Source organism: Carya illinoinensis, chromosome 5 (genome assembly GCF_018687715.1).
Source record: "Carya illinoinensis cultivar Pawnee chromosome 5, C.illinoinensisPawnee_v1, whole genome shotgun sequence".
Classification (NCBI taxonomy): domain Eukaryota; kingdom Viridiplantae; phylum Streptophyta; class Magnoliopsida; order Fagales; family Juglandaceae; genus Carya; species Carya illinoinensis.
The window spans coordinates 11,522,946-11,538,117 of record NC_056756.1 but is presented as its reverse complement, the minus strand read 5'-3'; the positions used below and the strand labels follow the sequence as shown (position 1 = coordinate 11,538,117).

Genomic DNA, 15,172 nt, shown 5'->3' with positions numbered 1-15,172 from the left:
ATTATAATAATATCCTTTTTTGACAAAATTATTTTTATGAAAAGAATTTTGAATATTAGTCTTTGAGGTAGAATGATTATCAAAGAAATTTTTATAAGATTTGTATTTTTGTTTTGGCATATATCCCAAACCTGCCTTGTCAAAAACACATCTTTGACTACCAAGAAGTTTTTCAAAATTTCTTTTTCCATTCGTAAAGTTTTCAACAATATTTTCTAAATCGGTTTTCTTCTTATTCAATTCAAGATTTTCATCTTTCAAAATGATACTTTCTTTTCTTAAAATTTCAATTTCGTTTGTTAAAGAAGAATTTTTCTTTTTCAAAGCAGTATACTTGATACCCAATTTTTCAAATTCCTCATAAATCTCTTCTAAAACATTTTGTAATTCTTCATATGAAGGATTTTCAATATTATCAAGATTTATTACCTCAATGTCATCTTTAGCCATAAGACAAAGATTTGCTGATTCTTCATTGCTTGCTTCACTATCTGAGCTACTTGAATCATCATCCCATGTAGCTTTCATTGATTTCTTGCCCTTGTTTCGATCTTTCTTTAGCAGAGGACAATCTGGCTTGATATGACCAGGTTTATTGCATTTATAACAAATTAAAGTATCGTTTTTACCTGAATTTTTCTTGGAAAACTTTTTGAAAGATTTCCTCGGAGGAGTTCTATTTTTCTTCAAGAACCTCTGAATTCTTCTTGTTATCATCGCAACTTCTTCATCTTTATCGTCATTTTCCTCATCTTCATCACTTTCACTTTCATGAGGAACAGCTTTAAGTGCTAAGCTCTTCTTTGGCTTTCCTTCTTCTTCTCCTCTTTTCAATGTGTACTCATGGGTGATAAGTGACCCGATGAGTTCATTGACTTCGAGCTTCTTGAGGTCTCTAGCTTCAAGAATTGCTGTAACTTTTGATTCCCAACGTTTTGGTAAAGAGTTGAGAATTTTTCTTACTATCTCCACATTGGAATAAACTTTGTCAAGAGCTGTCAAGCTGTTTATGATGTTAGTAAAACGAGTGTGCATACTAGAAATAGATTCATCATCATTCATCTTAAACATTTCATATTCATGAGTAAGAATATAAATTTTTGATTCCTTTACTTGCGAAGTTCCTTCATAAGTTACTTCCAAGTTATCCCAAATTTCCTTTGCCGTAGCGCAATTCATTATTCTATTAAACTCATTTCCATTAAGAGCATTATATAATAAATTCATAGCAGTTAAATTTAAAGTATAAAGTCTATCGTCTTCACGATCAAACTCTTCTTCTTCCTTTTTGACCTTTACTCCATCAACCACTTTTGTTGGAATATAAGGTCCATTTACAATACATTTTCAGATTTCTCTACCTTGAGCTTGAAGAAATATTCTCATTCTAACTTTCCAGAATGAGTAATTATCTCCACAAAAGAGTGGAGGCCGACTGCTAGATTGACCTTCACCAAATGAAGCTGCAATGTTAGCCATAAGATCTTAACTCAAAAGATAGTTAATCTTATAATAGAGCTCTTAGCTCTGATACCAATTGTTGTCCAGATGACTAACACAAGAGGGGGGGTGAATTGAGTTGTATAAAAAAAAAATAACAATTATAAATCAAATATATAATATAAAATATAAACAAAATATAAAATAACAATAAATATAAAGAGTAAGGGTAAGAGAGAAGCAAACTCAGTATGTTAACGAGGTTCGGCCCCACTGCCTACGTCCTCGCCTCAAGCTACCCCTTGAGGATTCCCAAATTCACTATTCAACCTCCTTCAGGTGGAGATAGAAACCTATTACACCTTTGAACAATACCGCTACAAAGGATCCGTGTAGAACACCCTCTACACTTGCAATCACCTTACACGTGGTGATTCAACTATTCCCCGTGTAAAATACTTTATACACACACAAGGGTTATACACACCCTTTTTCTGATACAAGAGCTGATAGTGGGTAGGTTATCAGAAAACACTCCTCAATGAGTGAAATAAGAACAATACAACGCAAACTATATCTCTCAAAATGAATAAGGATTAAGGCTCAATGCTTAGAGAAGAGAGAATGAAAGCTTTGAATGAATGTTGTATACTCTTGGTGTTGTGAATGTGAAGCTCTCAATTGATCTATTTATAGGCATATGAGACTTCATATTCAAATTTAAAAAGATTCACATGTCAAAGACAACATCATTCACTTTTTCAAAAAATTCAAATAAAAGGTTCTTCTTTTTCAATTGTCAAAGACAACATCATTCACTTTTTCAAAGAATTCAAATAAAAGGTTCTTCTTTTTCAATTGTCAAAGACAACATCATTCACTTTTTCAAAAAAATCAAACCTAATCTTTTACTTTTGGCATATGACAAAATGAGCACACTTTCATTTTTAAAAAATTCAAACCTAATCTTTTACTTTTTGTATAAGTCTAAAAAAGCATCAATCACTTTTGAAAATATTCAAATAAAATATGCACATGTGAAAGATGACAATCAATCATCTTTAATATTTTCAAAGTTTAACCCTTTAATCAAGGCATGCACATGCAAAAGATGACAATCAATCATCTTTCAAAATTTTCAAATTTAATTTTCAAAAATATTCATGCACATGTGGAAAATGTATTTTAATGCTTTATGATAAAATATTAATTTTGAGCATTAATCCTAATTTCGAATTTTGAAGAGATTTACAACATTACTCTATAATTTTAATGTGAACTTGTTCCCTTCTTGCTCATGCTTATTTCCTTGATGTGCTTGACTCCATTATGTAGACAACTTGAGTTTGAGACTTCTTTATTCTTTGAATTCATTTGTTATCATCAAAATTCATGTGTAGATTTATAATCACATGAAACTTGAAACCTTGAATTCAACATCTTAAATGTAATTAGTATTTCAGATTCATATCACGATTTTGTGAGAAATGTGTATTATTAAAAGAGAAATAAAATGAAGCACACAGAACATCTACTAGAAGATATAAACATAATATGAATATTTATGAAATATTATTTTATTATCTCGAAACAAAATTATAGAAATTTGAGGCTCTTCGCCTCATTCTTTAAACGATCTTACTCTTCAAAAATTTACATGGCATCCATATCTAAAGGAGTAGGCAATTGAAAAGAAGATTTAAGTAAGGATTTTAAATTCCTATTATCTTACTTTATTGCTCCTATCTTCATGTTGGACTTCAGAAGAAGTTGCTGAATGATAGAAATTTTCTTGTTGAGTTTGTCAACATCACAAGTGTTGGATGTTTTGGATTGTAGTCGTTGAGCAAATGCAACAATAGTTGATGAGTATCGGGTACCGAGACTCACAATCTCGTATATAACATCATTATCTGACTTATTAATTAGATCATTATTGTATTGCATTATAGCACCTATGGTAGAAGCAGAAATAACTAGTGAACGAGGTGTAGAATACCTTATATATTGGTCATGAGAAGATTGCTGAGCCATTGCAGAGTAAAAATACAGAAAGAAATTGCAGAAAGATCCATTTTGTCCTTATGAAAACGATGAAGAAATTTTTAGTCCTGAAATACCTTATCTTAGTACAATTGAAACTCTAAATATGTGATTATTTTATTAACATAGATCAAGTCCACAATTAGTTGGATATACAGATACAAGTTATCTTTCAGATCCACACAAGAAGATCATTGCAATTCATGAGAAAAAATGTAAAATTGATGTCAAGCAGATACGGTCAAGTAATAATTTGGTAAATTTATTCACTAAAGCATTACCAACTATAATATTTAAAGAAGATTATGCAAAACATTAGAATGCGGAGATTTGAAAACCTATTATCATGCACTTTTCAGGGAGAGTAATTTCTTAAAAACTTATGCTGATTGTATTCCTTTTCTTTCGCTAAGGTGTTATCCACTGGGTTTTCATTTACAAGATTTTAATGAGGCAATCCTAAAGCGCTTGATGGTACACATGAATACTATACTCTTTTTTCTTTGCCATTGGTTTTTTTTCCTACTAGGGAGAGTAATTTCTTGAAAACTTATGCTGATTGTACTTTTTTTCTTTCGCTAAGGTGTTATCCACTGGGTTTTCATTTACAAGATTTTAATGAGGCAATCTTAAAGTGCTTGATGGTACACATGAATACTATACTCTTTTTTCTTTGCCATTGGTTTTTTTTTCCTACTAGGTTTTCCTTTGCAAGATTTTAATGAGACATATTTTTTAAATATGGTCTTCTAAAGAGAGAGTGTTATTAATCAACTTGTATTGTATGACTACATTTAACCGTCATAATTGACCAGATATCAACCGTCAATTAAGACCTTTATACTTCTATATATATGAGTGTCATTCAAGGTTCATACGATGAATAAGAAGCTTCTCTCTCTCAATCTCTCTCTTTATTTGTCTTTCATCATCTTTATTTTCATTAGTTTTATAACATCATTATTATTATTATTATTATATAGGTGATGAAAACAGGAACTTTGTGTTTCTTTCCTTGGTGGGTCTGGCGAGGATTTCTTTGTAATTTTCAAATTCTAAGGCTCGCTTGATGGTGACGAGATCATTTATAAAAAACTAATCAAATAGTTAATAAATAATAGTAAAATTATTTGAGTTAATATGTTATATAGAGATTTTGGAAAATGAGAGATAATAAGTTGAATAAAAATATTATAAAATTAAAATATTATTATTTAATATTATTTTTATCTTGAGATTTAAAATAGTTGAAATATTTTTTCTGTTTTATTTGAAAATTTGAAAAAATTATAATGATTAGATGAAAAAGTTTTAAGATTTGAAAATGAGGAATGTTATTTATTATCTCACGCCACAAACTTTACATATTTTAAAATTTTTTAATTTAATTTTATTCTTGTTAAACTAATTGAATTGTTCTACTTATCAATTATATACCACATATTTGTTATAGGAAAAATGAAAAAAATAAAATAAAATTGGTGTAGTGTATAGTGTGTATTGATGATAAGTATAATTATTCTTTTAAAATGAGGAAATTGAGTTGAGATAAGATAATAAAAGTTGAATAAAATTTTATTAAAATATTATTTGAATAACATTTTTGTTTTGAGATTTAACAAAAGTTAAATTGTTTACTGTATTTTGTGTAAAAATTTATGAAAGTTATAATGATTAGATAAAATAATATAAGTTGAGATGATTTCTCAGTCCAAACGATCAGTGCTTGTGTTTATGTTATTTGAATATTGAAATAACATGATATGAGATGATATAAAAGTTTTTTATTATCCAAATCAGAATAAAGCTTCAATTAAATAATAAGAGAAGTCTGGACTAATTCAAATGCTTATATATTAGAAAAATTTCACACACCACATATCTTTGTTTTTTTCTCCCTTTTTTTCATAACAAGTATATGGTGTATGAATAATTTGTAAAACAAATCAATTAGTTTAGTAAGAATAAAATAAAATAAAATAATTTATTTTTTAAAAATATGTAAAGTGTGTGATGTGAGATGATGAACATCATCACTCTATATATTAATATAGTTGTTTTATTTTCAAATTAGTATATATAGCACATCATCCACACCATTTAAATAATAAGATTTAATTTATAAAATTTAAAATCTCTTATTAATTATTATTCACATTGACTTATAAATATAAATTTTCATAATTTAACTATCACCATAATGATTTTGCATTTAACCCAAACTGTGAAATTCTTTATTTTTTGGCAATTATGGCTTAAATTAATGTTATATTTGTATTTGTTCAATAGATTTTCCAAATTGATTTCTTTATGCATTCATCAGTTTTTTTTTTTTTTTTAATCTTAAAACTTCTGGATAAAGTTCAGGAAGACAGGGGAAAGCTTGGTTAATAAAAAATTTGAAAACTTTTCAGAATTATTGGAAAAGATTGAGACTTGTTTTGTTATCATTTTGTGAGAGTAGATCGACAGTGATAGATTTAAAAAAGAGTGGTCCTACATGTTTGCATAATATTTCAGTACCTATCTTATTTCTATCTATTTTTTTCTTTTTAATTCAAATTTTAAAATTTAAAATCTTCACAATTTCAATAACTAACACATCGGTATATATATAGTTATTAGTTATATGTATAAATTTGTAAGTATAAATAAATATTTTCAATTAGAGAAGATTTTGATTCGATAGTTTTTTAAATTCTTTTATTTTTATGATTAACCATTATTTCGTTTTGGTCCCTCTACAGGAATAGAAGGTTTGCACTAAAGAAATATACAATGGTATACAATGGTATATTTCTATTATTTGTTTTGGTATTCGTTTGGATTGAGAAATAATTTTAACTCATCTTATCTTATTATTATAAATTTTTATATAAAATATAATAAATAATTTAATTTTTTTTAAATTTTAAAATAATAATAATATTAAAAATTAATCTTATAATAATATTTTATTTAATTTTTATTTTATCTTAATTATCTTATTTTAACTCATTATCTAAATCGCATCTTTTTCGGTGCAAATTATCGGCCTCCTTTAACATTTTTCTATTCTTTTAACAGTTTAGGAAAAGTTAGAAGAATTTGAAAAAAAAAAATATTCGGTAACAAACTGGAGTTATTTATTTATTTCTATGTGAAAGTCTCAAAAGTGAAGTTTGTTAAACTTTAAAGAAAGATTTGACAGAAGGGACGTGAATGCTACGGGTCTAGCACTCACCAATACATTCTGCTTTTTCCGGATCGCTGACGTGTACGACCCAGATTCAAACTCTGGCACGTCCTAGATTTTCTTCGTCTTTAAAATCCTACCCCATTTCGCACTCATCTTCCTCTCTCCATCCCTCTTTCGTATGTTGCATGTTAATATAGGACCTTCGTCTTGTATTTTCTCGCGTCGCAGGAAATAGTCTTCAGATTTCGTCATTTCACCGTCTCAAGCTTCTCAAATCACATCTTACATCAGGATCTCTCACCAATTTTGAATCTTTCTTTTAAACTCGATTATAATTTTATTGTTTAAATTAGATCTTTGAGATATTGAACAAAAAACCCTAACGTAATTTTGTGCAACTTGTAAGATCCGGTGAAGATCAGATCCCTGAAGTATCGGTTTTGAATTCGATGGTTTTTGTAGAATTTTTAAAAAGATTTTAATATATGGTCGTTGCTGGATCGAATTGTTTTGACTGGATTAATTGTGAGGGGATTGAAGAAACCCTAGGTGAGATGGGGAAGGAGGTCGAAGATGTGGAAGAAGGTGAGATTTCTGACACAGCTTCGGTGGAGGAGATCACAGAGGAAGATTTCAAAAAGCAGGAGAGTGCTACTGCAACAAATACTGTCTCGTCGAAACCAAAAGCCGGGACTGGGGCTTGGGCGATACAGAAGCTGTGTCAGTACCAGGTTTCTTGCGGTTATGCTTCGAGCTTGTATAATCTAGCGTGGGCACAGGCCGTGCAGAATAAACCTCTGAATGAGATTTTCGTGATGGAGGCGGAGGTTGACCCCGCCGAGAAATCGAAACAATCCTCTGCTCTTTTAAATTCCAACTCAAAGGGAATTGATGAAATGGTGATTGACGATGACAATGGGGACGACATGGATGTGAAGGTTGTCGATGTGGATAAGGAGGAAGGGGAATTGGAGGAGGGTGAGATTGATTTGGATTCGGAGCCGGTAGATAAGGGGGCCGAGACTGACGTAGTTAAAGACGAAGCGTTTATGTGTAATGAGACTGTAAACGTTGAGAATTCAGAGATTGTTTCGGACAGGCGAGTGACTTCGATTTTGGAAGCTCTGGAGAGTGTGACAGTGATGGAGGCAGAGAAGTAAGTTAATGGTATTGCGTTTGAGTGTGTTGGGTGACTTGCCTTATTTCTAACACTTACAGTTGGGTTGTTTTGGCAATTGGTCTACTTTTGGGTTTGACATTTATGGTTGATTTATTTGTTTTAGATCATTTGGAGAAGTTTGCTCCCGAATGCACAAAACTTTGGAGAGCTTGAAGAAAGTGTTTTCTGAAAATCATCTTCCCCTCAAGGATGCTCTTCTTCAATTGTCGTTCACTGCGATTCAAGCAGTCAATTCTGTAAGGCACCCCAGCGTTTTTGAACTCGCTACATTGTTATCATCACCGAGTATAATTTTGTTTTTTTAAGTACTCTTGATGAGTTCAAAGGTGCTGGTTTTAAACATTGTAGAGATTCAATAATTGTTTAATTTCAGGTTTTCTGCTCCATGAACAATGATCAAAAGGAACAGAATAAAGACAATTGGTTGAGGTTTTAATCATTTTCTATGCTTATTCTTTAATTTATTTGAAATTCGATGCCATCAATTATTTAGTCATCTCATTTGTTGCATTTTGGTGACAGGTTAATTTCTTATGTCAAGAACTTTAATCCCCCTCTTTTTTCCTCTGAGCAGATGAAAGAGGTGTGGCTATATGTAACTTGGTTTATTGAAATTTTCTGCCCTTGCTTGTTTTTAGCGTAGGAAGATGTTGATGTTGTTGAAACTAAAATTTTGTGTCTTATTCACAGATCGAGGTCATAAAGCCCTTTGTGGATTCTGTGGATCTATTGCTGAGTTCTACAGATAGTGTTAAACATGATGAAATAATAGCAATTGATGGGGCTAATAATAAGGATTCTGATGCTTCAGCCAAAAGTGATGCTTTTGAATTGACTTCTTCTAATAAGTTATCTTCAGATTCTGTGGCTGCTGGATCCTTGGTTCATAGTAACCTAAATATTCGATCTGAAGTTTTGAGACCAGGTATTTCTAGCTTTAAGAGTAGAGGAGCTTTACTCCCGTTGTTAGACCTTCACAAGGATCACGATGCAGACAGTCTCCCATCGCCCACACGAGAAGCGCCATCGTGCTTCCCTGTGCACAAAGTAATGACTGTTGGAGAAGGTATGGCTAACCCATTGTTGCCCACAGCTAAGGTGGCGCATGACACTGAAGATCCTAAATTGCATATTTATGAAACTGATGCTCTCAAAGCTTTTTCTACTTATCAACAAAAATTTGGGCGAAATTCCTTCTTTACAAGTGATAGACTTCCCAGCCCAACCCCTTCAGGAGAATGTGATGATGGGGATGGTGACACTGGTGGGGAGGTTTCCAGTTTTTCCAGTAGCAGTAATTTAAGAAATGTTAATCCACCCATTCTTGGACAACCTGTTACTCCCTCCATGAACAGTTCCAGCATGCAAGGACTGATCACTACTAAGAACGCTACAACTACATCCTCTGGCTCTAATATCGTATCGAAAGCTTTGGCAAAGAGCAGAGACCCAAGGCTTCGGTTAGCCAATTATGATGTGAGTGCTTTAGATCTTAACCAACGCCCCTTATCTTTGGTGCACAACACACCCAAAGTGGAGCCTTTTGGAACAATTAGCTCAAGAAAGCAAAAAACTGTTGAGGAGCCTACTTTGGAAGGTCATGCATTGAAAAGGCAAAGGAATGGCTTGGAAAATTCTGGAGTTGTTAAGGATGTGAAAAATGTGTCTGTTAGTGGTGGCTGGTTGGATGACACCGGTACAGTTGGACCTCAGTTAATGAACAGAAACCATGTTGTGGAGAAAGCAGAAGCTGATCCCAGAAAAATAGCTGAGGTTGTAAGTTGTTCAACCTCTAGTTGTGCCAATGCCAATGAAACAATTAGTGGAAATGACAACGTGTTGGGGACAGGTACCAGCACCACAGCTTCTTTGCCTGCTTTATTGAAAGATATTGCTGTGAATCCAACCATGCTGCTAAATATACTTAAGATGGGGGGACAACAGAGATTAGCAGTAGATGCCTTGCAAAACTCTGCTGATCCTGCAAAAATTACGACACTACCTGCATGCTCAACCTCAATACTGGGAGCAGCTCCCTTTGTGAATGTTGCTCCATCAAAGGCCTCAGGGCTTTTGCAGAAACCAACAGGAACACTACAGGTCCCTTCACTGGTAGATCCTATGGTGAGCAGTTGATTTATCTATTTCCTACTCTTTCAGGGCACTGAAATGATTTAAGCATTAAGCATGTGCTTTTTAAGTCTGGTTTTGTTCCTTGTGCTGGTTTCGGAGCTTATCTCTTGTTTGAATCCAGCTTCTAAATTCATCATTTCTTTTTCCCAATCTTTCTTTTTTTATTTTATTTTTATTTTTATTTTATTTTTATAACTAAGAAAACTTTATTGATAGGTGCAATAAGTTGCATATAAGTGGAAATATGATTAGTAACCTCTAGGATGGATTTTAATTTTACTTTTATTAGCTTGATCTTAAAATTGATTTCTCTAAAGGTTCAATTGGTTATGTGATGTATAAAAGTAGTCGACCTCATAAAGAAGAGTGGTAAATTTACATAACAGATGCTTTTGACACTTATCTAGAAACTAAGGCAAAGTTTTATTGAATCATCACCTCACAAAGAAATAAGTAAAATAGACCATAAAGTTGCTAAACATTTTAAATGACAATCAATAATTACTATGCTTGCTTCTTTTGAGTATAGCCTGATGCATGCTTAATGACGACAGTGCCTGCAGGAAGAGACAGGTAAAATTCGCATGAAACCCCGTGACCCTCGCCGTATCCTCCATGGCAATTCACTTCACAAGCATCCAAGCTCGGGACATGAGCATATCAAAATTATTGTGCCTCCTACATCAAGCACCCAGGGAAGTAAGGACAATCTGAATGCCCAAAAGCAAGAGGGTGAGGCAGATGCAAAGTCAGTGCATTCACAATTGGTTGCACCACCTGACATTGCTCGGCAGTTCACAAAGAATCTGAAAAATATTGCTGATATTATTTCTGTTTCTCAAGCATCAACAACTCCAATAATTTCTCAGAATATGTCTTCTGAAACAGTACAAGTTAAGTCAGACAAAGCAGATGTGAAAGTTGTAGCTTCAAATTCTGAGGACCAGCGGTCTTCGACAAGTACAGCACTTGAAGTAGGTGCAGCAATTGCTTCTCGATCAGAAAACGTGTGGGGGGATGTTGAGCATTTATTTGAAGGATATGATGACCAGCAAAAAGCTGCCATTCAGAGAGAGAGGGCAAGGAGGATAGAAGAACAGAAGAAAATGTTTGCTGCACACAAGCTCTGCCTTGTCTTAGATCTGGATCACACACTTCTCAATTCAGCAAAGGTTACAGCTTTTTTTCATTATTTAGTGCCGGTTCATGGAGAATGTTTGTTTTGTAATATCTTTTTAATTTGACTCATCTTTTTCAGTTTGTGGAAGTAGATCCTGTTCATGATGAGATATTGAGAAAAAAAGAGGAACAAGATCGTGAAAAACCGCAGAGGCACCTCTTCCGCTTTCCGCACATGGGAATGTGGACCAAACTACGACCTGGTATTTGGACTTTTTTGGAGAAGGTAAGTTTGATAGATTAATCTCTTTTTTCTTTTTTGTTGCCTAAATAACCAACGGGCACTTGAGTTCAATGGGAAGCACTTAATGCGATATATGTTTGTATTTTAGGCTAGCAAGCTTTTTGAGCTGCATCTGTACACCATGGGGAACAAGCTGTATGCTACGGAGATGGCAAAAGTGCTTGATCCAAAAGGGGTTCTGTTTGCTGGACGAGTTATCTCTAGGGGTGATGATGGGGATCCTATTGATGGTGACGAGAGGGTTCCAAAGAGTAAGGATCTGGAAGGGGTTCTGGGTATGGAATCAGCTGTTGTAATTATAGATGATTCTGTGAGGGTTTGGCCGCATAACAAACTGAACTTGATAGTTGTAGAAAGGTTAGTTACCTGTATTCAATAAATAATGTGTATTCAATAAGTGATTTTATACTTTGCTTAGGCAGCCTCATTCTCTTTTCCAAATGCTAATAATGCATTGATCTATTGCAGGTATACGTACTTTCCCTGTAGTAGACGCCAATTTGGGCTTCCAGGTCCTTCTCTGCTTGAGATTGACCATGATGAGAGATCAGAAGATGGAACTTTGGCATCCTCTTTGGGGGTAATGCTATTTTTTAACTTGCGTAGTGAATTTGCAAATGATTAATTACACTCCGCTGATCATTTGTCTTATGTTCAAATAGGTTATTGAGAGAATACATCAAAACTTTTTCTCCCACCATTCCTTAGATGAAGTTGATGTAAGAAATATACTAGCTGCAGAACAGCGGAAGATTTTGGCTGGCTGTCGTATTGTATTTAGCAGGGTGTTTCCAGTTGGCGAAGCCAATCCTCACCTACATCCATTGTGGCAGACAGCTGAACAGTTTGGTGCTGTATGCACCAATCAAATAGATGAACAGGTTACACATGTAGTTGCCAATTCTCTTGGTACCGATAAGGTATTGCATCATTTAAGTTGTTTGAACATAAATAATAGAAAAATAAAAATCTTAGTAACCCCTAGTGGTTGGCTTGAGTGGTAAAAGACTTTGGTCTTGGTGGCATGCTCCCTCTAGGTCTAAGGCTGGAATCTTGTTAGAAACAATTTCTAAGGGCTATCCGATTGGGGGATTTTTCTCTTGAATTACCAGAAATGCATTTGCAGAAAACTTCTTATCAAGGGCCTTTGCACCCCTATAATTAGTTGGGATGCTGTTCCCAGACATCCTGTGCCAATCAAAAAATTAAAAAATAAAAATCTTGGACATATGCATGATGCCTAGTTATCTTACAAACATGTTTTTTTTTTTTTTTTTTTTTTTTTTTACAGAGAGGACGGTACCCTATTTTAAATATTTTACCCACTCGTTCATATAGTTGTGAAAAAGAAAAAAGAAAAAAAAAGGATTGGGTATGCTTTTAAAGTAAAACTTGCTTATCCATTGTTATGAACAGGTGAATTGGGCTCTTTCTACAGGAAGATTTGTTGTATATCCAGGCTGGTAAGATTACTTTATCCGAGTCACGGAAATTTATGTTTCTCTCATTTATTATTATTATTATTTTTCAAGTATTCCTCTGTTTTAGGAACTGACATGGCTTTTCTCCCTTCCCCTGTTTCTACGCTTGTTTCCCCTCTATTGCCTTTTGCTGTAAAAACAGGGTCGAAGCATCAGCGTTGCTTTACCGGAGGGCAAATGAACGAGATTTTGCCATTAAACCACAAACAATCTCCTCCACATCCCCCGTTGGTTAACTAAAACCTAACAAACATAAAATCAAAAGGTGGGATACCAGGAGATGGATAGCGAGCTAATGCTAGGTAGAATCAGGCTAGCCATGAGAATGTTGGCATATTTTTCAGTTCATGCTATCCATCCCTTACAGCTGGCAGCCGCACTTTCCCTTTCAAAGCTTGCCAAATTGGCTAGTCTCGAACTTTTTCTTTATTGGGTGGGTTACTAAATTTAGGGGAAGGGAGTATCTATGTGGTCGTTGACCAAGATGGATTTGGTTTAGCTGCGACTAAAATCCCCACTGCGTCAAGATTTTGGATCGGATTGCTTGAGGCCTTGACAAATGCTGTGAATCAATGCATCGGCCTCTGGGGAACACAGCTGATTATTGTTGAGGTTGGGAGATTCAAAAAAGTAATACTAAAGGTTAAAAGGTTAAAAACGGTATGAAAGATATACTGACCCCACTGGAGCTTCTTTGAAATACTTAATTGTGTGAAATTTATGATACATATTGAAACACGGAGACATTGAGAGGGACACAGAGAGGGGGGGAGAGACCTGAATGGCAGGGCGAGGACAAATGGGATTACTCATAATCTCCTTTTGTACAGACATTTTCGTTGGCTCGTCCTGGTGTGGAGTGCGGAGAGATTGGTTTGATATTTGCAATACCTGGTTCATGGATTCTCTGATAAATCTAACGGACTTGGGCGGTTCCCGTTTCCTTACTACACGATTCGAAGGTAAGTTTAGGCATCCAACGGAAACAACTAGGCTTGCCGTGAAGAATACCTCACTGAACAAATTGAAACGTATATATCTATCTGTTTTTCTTGTCTCTCTCGTAGGCGGGCCTTTTTTCGTCATTTTATTTTAATTATGTATTTTAATGGTTCAGGGCATTCCACCCAATACAATAAAATGCGGAGTTTTGGGAATCTGCAAGCATTTTTCAGAAGAAGCACCAAAAAAAAAATAGACTCTTTATTGTCAAAAGATAGCAGAAACTAACTATATCTCGAAAAGAAAGATTAATTGTCGTTAACGAAAATGAAGTAGTTTCCGTAAACTACAATGAAGACCAGATTAGTTTCATAGCTATGGAAGATGAGCCGCCACTGGACTTACGGCAAAGGACCCCTACATAATTCTTCCCTTTGAAATTTTCCTGAATGGACAGTGGTATATCCACCTATAAAGGGTATTCATACTGTTTTAGTATTATTTTTTAAACCATTTGTGTTAGTATCTATTTTTTAAAAAATGCTAAAATAAATACATACAATGATACAAATGCTGATCGTACACTTTGTGGATATCCAGTTATCCACCTTCGATGAGAGTATCATTTTCTTTCTTGAATTGGAGATTGAAGCTGTTAAACCAGTTCAGTAATGTAACATACCAAATTGGTCTAAAACTCTGAGGAGTGAGGACCACAAGAACTGTGAATCCAAAACGCCCCATATGCCGGTTTGCTTCTCTATTTTAAGAGTCTGCCACGCGTCGCTTACGTAAATGAAGCTTGATTCTGCAAGCATATCATATACTTAAATCATATAAAATATGACGTGGACCGATTCAGACTGAATTTTTTTCAGAACTTTAATAGTGGGGTAGAAGGCATACAGTGGGAGGGTCATATCTTGCTCTTGGTCCTAGCGTTCAAATAAAAAGTCTAGAAGATTCAAATCTGACACAGACAGTTTTTATTCAATTATTACATAAGCTGTGTATGATAACATGAATAGGTTGCATATTTTGTATGGCAACATAGGAGTGTTGTATAATCATTGCCTAAAAAGTCTGATAACATCTAATTTACGTTAGATAAAAATTACGTTTCCATGATTATTCTTCTAGGAACTCTCTCTGCAAATCATTTAAGAGCGAAAAATATAAATGCTCATCATTATAAGAATCTAACCGAAATTGGAGGTTTAACATTGAGTCTGGTGGAGTCCGAATGCCCCCGCAGAATTTTCTCTGTATGTTCAAGGAAGTCTGGCAAATGACTTGGATGAATGGAGAGAAGATTGCTATTTTCTTTTGTGGTCCTATTGTTGTTGTTGTTG

General features: G+C 34.0%; 1 protein-coding gene across 3 annotated transcripts; it reads left to right on the top strand.

The window, feature by feature from the left end:
• The first annotated feature begins 6,804 nt into the window (after positions 1 to 6,804).
• On the top strand, positions 6,805 to 14,035 carry LOC122309970 (RNA polymerase II C-terminal domain phosphatase-like 3). 3 transcript variants are annotated; one of them, XM_043123807.1, is made up of 12 exons: positions 6,805 to 7,817; positions 7,945 to 8,077; positions 8,215 to 8,270; positions 8,364 to 8,424; positions 8,532 to 9,965; positions 10,529 to 11,146; positions 11,233 to 11,379; positions 11,486 to 11,754; positions 11,866 to 11,977; positions 12,060 to 12,278; positions 12,814 to 12,860; positions 13,021 to 14,035. In XM_043123807.1, the coding sequence occupies exons 1-12, from the start codon at positions 7,147 to 7,149 to the stop codon at positions 13,112 to 13,114; spliced, it is 3,861 nt and encodes a 1,286-aa protein (XP_042979741.1). In that variant the 5' UTR covers positions 6,805 to 7,146; the 3' UTR covers positions 13,115 to 14,035. The 3 variants fall into 3 exon arrangements, with proteins under 3 accessions (XP_042979741.1, XP_042979739.1, XP_042979738.1); XM_043123805.1 differs by having other exon boundaries at positions 6,806 to 7,817; positions 10,538 to 11,146; positions 12,060 to 12,317; XM_043123804.1 differs by having other exon boundaries at positions 6,806 to 7,817; positions 12,060 to 12,317.
• The last annotated feature ends 1,137 nt before the right edge of the window (positions 14,036 to 15,172 follow it).